This window comes from Glycine soja, chromosome 11 (assembly GCF_004193775.1).
Source record: "Glycine soja cultivar W05 chromosome 11, ASM419377v2, whole genome shotgun sequence".
In the NCBI taxonomy this organism is placed as follows: domain Eukaryota; kingdom Viridiplantae; phylum Streptophyta; class Magnoliopsida; order Fabales; family Fabaceae; genus Glycine; species Glycine soja.
In genome coordinates, this window is record NC_041012.1 from 18,701,134 (window position 1) to 18,706,151 (window position 5,018).

At 36.2% G+C, this 5,018-nt stretch overlaps 1 protein-coding gene across 1 annotated transcript; it reads right to left on the bottom strand.

Moving 5' to 3' along the window:
* Positions 1-2,816: 2,816 nt before the first annotated feature.
* LOC114375246 (proline-rich extensin-like protein EPR1) lies at positions 2,817-5,018 on the bottom strand. The gene is made up of 2 exons (XM_028333017.1): positions 4,821-5,018; positions 2,817-4,633 (listed from the first exon to the last, which is right to left on the bottom strand). The coding sequence occupies exons 1-2, from the start codon at positions 4,921-4,923 to the stop codon at positions 3,213-3,215; spliced, it is 1,524 nt and encodes a 507-aa protein (XP_028188818.1). The 5' UTR covers positions 4,924-5,018; the 3' UTR covers positions 2,817-3,212.

Consider the following 5,018-nt stretch of genomic DNA (forward strand, 5'->3'; position numbering starts at 1 on the left):
TTTTTAAGTTTAGACAAATCCACACGAATAATTAAGAACCTTAAGCTTTGGTGATATGGTCTAAAACGAAATCTATTTATAGATCATACCATCGACCAATACCAAAGTCTAGGCGGGCTTTACTATAGACTTGAAATTCGAATTCAAATTCAAATATATTACCTTCTGCAATTAACATTGGTTTCACCATCTGCAATTACCATTCAGCATTATTCAAAGGATGAAATCAGATTGTCAAATAATAAGATAATAGAGACTTCACATGTAGAAATATATAAAAATAGGAAAAGGCACGCCAAAACACACCTTTCATCTAGGCACTAGTGTAGTACCATTGTCTTTGAAGAAACAACAATTGTTGCACTCTCCACAATCAAAGCATAATATATAGCAAACAGTTGTTTCTAATTAACAAGCAGTATGACTGAGAAGAGTTTTAGAAATAAAGCACCAGATAAGGAATACTGCAACAAAAGTATTTTGTGATACCAACATGTTATTCATTGAGTAAGAATCTAGCTTTTCATGTGTAATCCAAGCATATATATTAATATACAATTTCACAATATGTGAGAGTTGGTCAATGAAAAAGAAGTCGTGATTAATTATAACTAGCTAGTAGAAGTCTCCCTATTTTCTCCAAAAATCATGTAATGTTATATGTTAAGCATAAAAATTATTGCCACACTATATATATGAAGACAACCTCATTAACCTTCCGAAAGAAACTGTAGGCACTTCCCAGTTTTAGTTGCATGTACCACAGTTTATAAGAGATTTTATTACTTCACGATATATTATTATAACAAGTCTGCCTATAAAAGGCATCGATCTAGTTGCATGTGTATTGTTGAATCAACTTTCAAGTTGAATGAAATGGTAGTGAGTTAAATGCTTCCTCTGTTTTTTTTGTTTTTTTGTTTTTTTCTAAATGCGCTGAGCAAGAAAGCCCCTGACCCAAGAACTAATATATTAATTAAGGATTGCAAATTGTTTACCGCATTGTCGTCCATAATGTAAAGCAAAGTTAGGAATTGAAGCAAAGAAAAGACAATCCCTACTAAGTGATAGGCCATGCTTGGCAAAACAACTCATCTTTGATTTTGCAAATCTCATGACCCAACCGTGAAACTGGCCATCCTGAACCAAAGCTTCATTAATCTCATTTACTACATCAACAGAATCTGATTCCACCCTCAAGAGCTGAATCCCATTATCCAAAGCCATTCGCATATACCATACCAAATGGCCCATATATAATTCAGATTCCAGGACATGACAATTACCAAGCCTTCTTGAATAAGCTTGGATAAAATTACCTTTGCTATTGCAGATCACACCATCACAAGAAGAAATAGCTACCCTGTGACAAACGGCTCCATCACAATTAAGCCTATAAATCTTCTTGTGGTGTAGGACACGGAGTGCGATTTAGCTTGTGCAGAGTGCAAACTTGACTGAGAGAAGGAGAAAATTAGAGAGAGAATTGAGAGAGATTTTAAAATACTCATGGTATTGAATTGTGTTCTGTCTTTTGTGATTACAGAATGCATATTGGTAGTGTTTGCCTACATCGCGTAATCAGCCATGTGGGGTCTATTACAAGTATTTGCGTTAAGTATCATATTCGAAGGTTATGTCCGACTTGGCTAAAGTCGGTTCATTACTAGAGCACTTCTTACTTAAGTCGGCCTTTTGAGTCTGTTGGCAGCTTACAATATCTAAGTTGGTGTTCATATGCTTAGACTTTATGTCACATGTCTATGACGTGTAAAGTTTATATTTACCTCAGAATAAATCTCACTAGAAAAACACCACCAGCTTTTATTCGTTTCCCTTGGCTGCATCAATATCAGGCTCTCAGCGCTAACCTGAAGATCATGAATAAGAGCTCTGGTCGGTCTGTTCACAGCATAATCAGGTACAAGCTTTTGACGAATAACAAGCTCGTTCCTTCTCCACCAAATTCGGTCCAGTGACAGAAAAATTATGTTGCTCCCTCATAAGTAGCATTGCTTCTGATATTAATTCCCAGCCAATCATCAATGTCTTGCTTGAAGAAAAGGGACTGATCATTAACCTTTAGCAACTTCCAGATCTTTTAATTAATTTTAATAGTTTCTGGAGTTAAATTGACAATATCTTTTAATTTGAAAGACTTGAAAATATCAATTTACTCATTTTTATTATCAGTAAAATAATATTTTATTAATTAATGGTCTCTAAAACAAATTTTAAGTTTATATTTTTTCATATCCCTACATTCTCAAAATACTTCAGTTCTTCTTAAGCTTCACTCAATTGCTTATCTAATCTTCGGTGCTCTAGCCTCTCTATGGAAGCAATAGGTATAATACATGTTACTGTCCCATTGTTCTATGAGGAACTTATTTTAACCTATAAGTTCCCGGTTTTGTCCGTGCATAGCATTGTGTGATTCATGATTTACATAGAAAATATTCAGTTTAAGAAGCTTAATTTAGATATCTATAATGTTATTAGTGTTTCAGTTGTGTGAATGTGATATGTTAGAATACAAGTGTGAGTCCCATAAACCTGAGACTTAATGTTTTAGATTAAAATGTGGTATCAAGTTCATTATATGATTACTTGAGATTCATTAATATAAATTTTCTGGTATTTACTCCTCAGATGCACAATACTATCACAATCTCAGTTAGGGCAATTATATCATGTTGTGGTCGTGGTCTGCAACCACAATTTGTTACTTATTAAATAAGCAAAGTGTTCTGGCTTATTATATGATTCCCTTTTTGTTGCCAGTACCCTAATTCAAAAATGTTATCACACAAAACTCAACACTAACAACAACTATTAATTAGTAAACCAAAACCAGATACTACACATCATTCCTTGATTAGTAGATCATCAATCGAGTTACAATAGCGGCAACATTTGGCAGTTTCATAGAGGCAAAAAAACTTTTACATTCCAATTCAACTTCCAAGATAAATACAATAGGATACATGCAAACCCGTACAGCATTGATCTCGAGACACAGGCGTCGCCCTGTAAATATTGTAGTGGATATCTCCTTTCAAATTGGAGTGGATAACTTCATAAGCATAAGAAAATATATGCAATAAAGAAGTGGTATTCAGGGAACAATAAGTTTTTGAAGAAAGGCTTATATAGGCTTTAACAAATGAAATTTGTTTTGGTATAGGCCTGATCATAAAAATGGAAAATGGCTATGGAATAGGTTTGGAAATTGGAATAGGTGGAGGCTTTTTAACAGATGTAAATGGCTTTGGTATAGGTTTCATCATTGGAGGAATAGGTAAAGGCCTTTTCACAAATGGAAATGGCTTTGGAAAAGGCTTGAATGTTGGGATCGGAATTGGTTTAACGGTTGGAACTGGCTCGGGTACAGGCTTAATTGTTGGAGTAGGTAGAGGTTTTTTTAGTGAAGGAATTGACTTTGGTATAGGCTTAATTGCTGGAATAGGTAGAGGCTTTTTCACTATTGGAAATGGCTTTGGGATAGGCTTGAATACTGGAATGGGAATTGGCTTAATAATTGGGACAGGCTTGAATACTGGAATGGGAATTGGCTTAATAATTGGGACTGGCTTGGGTATAGGCTTAGTTACTGGAATAGGTAGAGGCTTTTTCACTATTGGAATTGGTTTGGGGATGGGCTTGAACACTGGAATAGGAATGGGCTTAACAATGGGAATTGGTTTTGGTATAGGCTTTGTTACGGGAATAGGTAGAGGCTTTTTCACCATTGGTGTTGGCTTTGGAATTGGCTTAACAACTGGAACTGGATTAGGTAAAGGCTTTGTTACTGGAATAGGTTGAGGCTTTTTCACGGTTGGGATTGGCTTTGGGATAGGCTTGAAAAATGGAATAGGAAATGGCTTTGGGATTGGCTTGAACAATGGTATAGGAAATGGCTTGGGGATAGGTTTGAACACAGGAATAGGAATTGGCTTAATAATTGGAACTGGCACGGGCACGGGCTTAATTACCGGAATAGGTAGAGGCTTTTTTACTATTGTAAATGGCTTGGGGATAGGCTTGTACACTGGGATAGGAACTGGCTTTACAGTTGGAGTTGATTTTGGTACAGGCTTAATTACTGGAATAGGTAGTGGTTTTTTCACTATTGGAGATGGTTTTGGAATTGGCTTAACAATTGGAATTGGCTTTGGTATAGGCTTCTTAATCACCGGAGTAGGAATAGGTTTCTCGGCTACCGGGCAAGGCTTTGGCTTTGGCTTTGGTTTTTCCACTATGGGAGATGGCTTTGGTATAGGCTTCTTAATCACCGGAGTAGGAATAGGTTTCTTGGCTACTGGGCAAGGCTTTGGCTTTGGTTTTTCCACTATGGGAGATGGCTTTGGTATTGGCATAACATCTGGAATTGGCTTCTTAAACACTGGGATTGGGAATACTGGAATTGGAATTGGATTTGGTATAGGCTTAATATCTGGAATCCACTTTGGTATAGGCTTTTGGAAAACTGGGATAGGCAGAGGATTTGGTATAGGTGTAACAATTGGAACCAATTTTGGTAGAGGCTTAAACAACGGTATTGGAAGTGTCTTTTCCTCTATTGGAAATGGCTTTGTATGTAAAGGCTTGCCATCAATGTTCACCTCAGTTCCTGCACAAAATAATATGAATATCATAATGTATAACATGTAAGTAATGGTTATATTTAATTGTAAATTGTAATAAGTCTCAAATGAAGTCTTGTGACTCACGTAATTGTTCTACTGCTAAGTGATACTTATTTTGTACAACAAAAAAATGGAAAATTATATATACACAAGTAGGTCCAGAGTACCAACCAGCTGTAGAGTCTTCATTAGCAGTTACAGCAGCAGAATTGGCAAAACAAAAGCAAAGAAGAAGCAGCAGAGGCACCCTTTGAAAAGTGTAACTCTTCCTCATTGTGCAAATACCAAGGCCACACTACTCACCAAGGTATGGCAATGAAAGTTGAAAAGTGAAATATCTAGATCAAGGCTTGAGATGCTCTAGCCTCA

Coding starts and splice junctions, on each gene's coding strand:
- LOC114375246 (XM_028333017.1), bottom strand. CDS start 4,923: ATGAGGAAGAGTTACACTTTTCAAAGGGTGCCTCTGCTGCTTCTTCTT. Junction 4,634..4,820: donor TAATGAAGACTCTACAGCTG/GTTGGTACTCTG, acceptor TATTTTGTGCAG/GAACTGAGGTGAACATTGAT.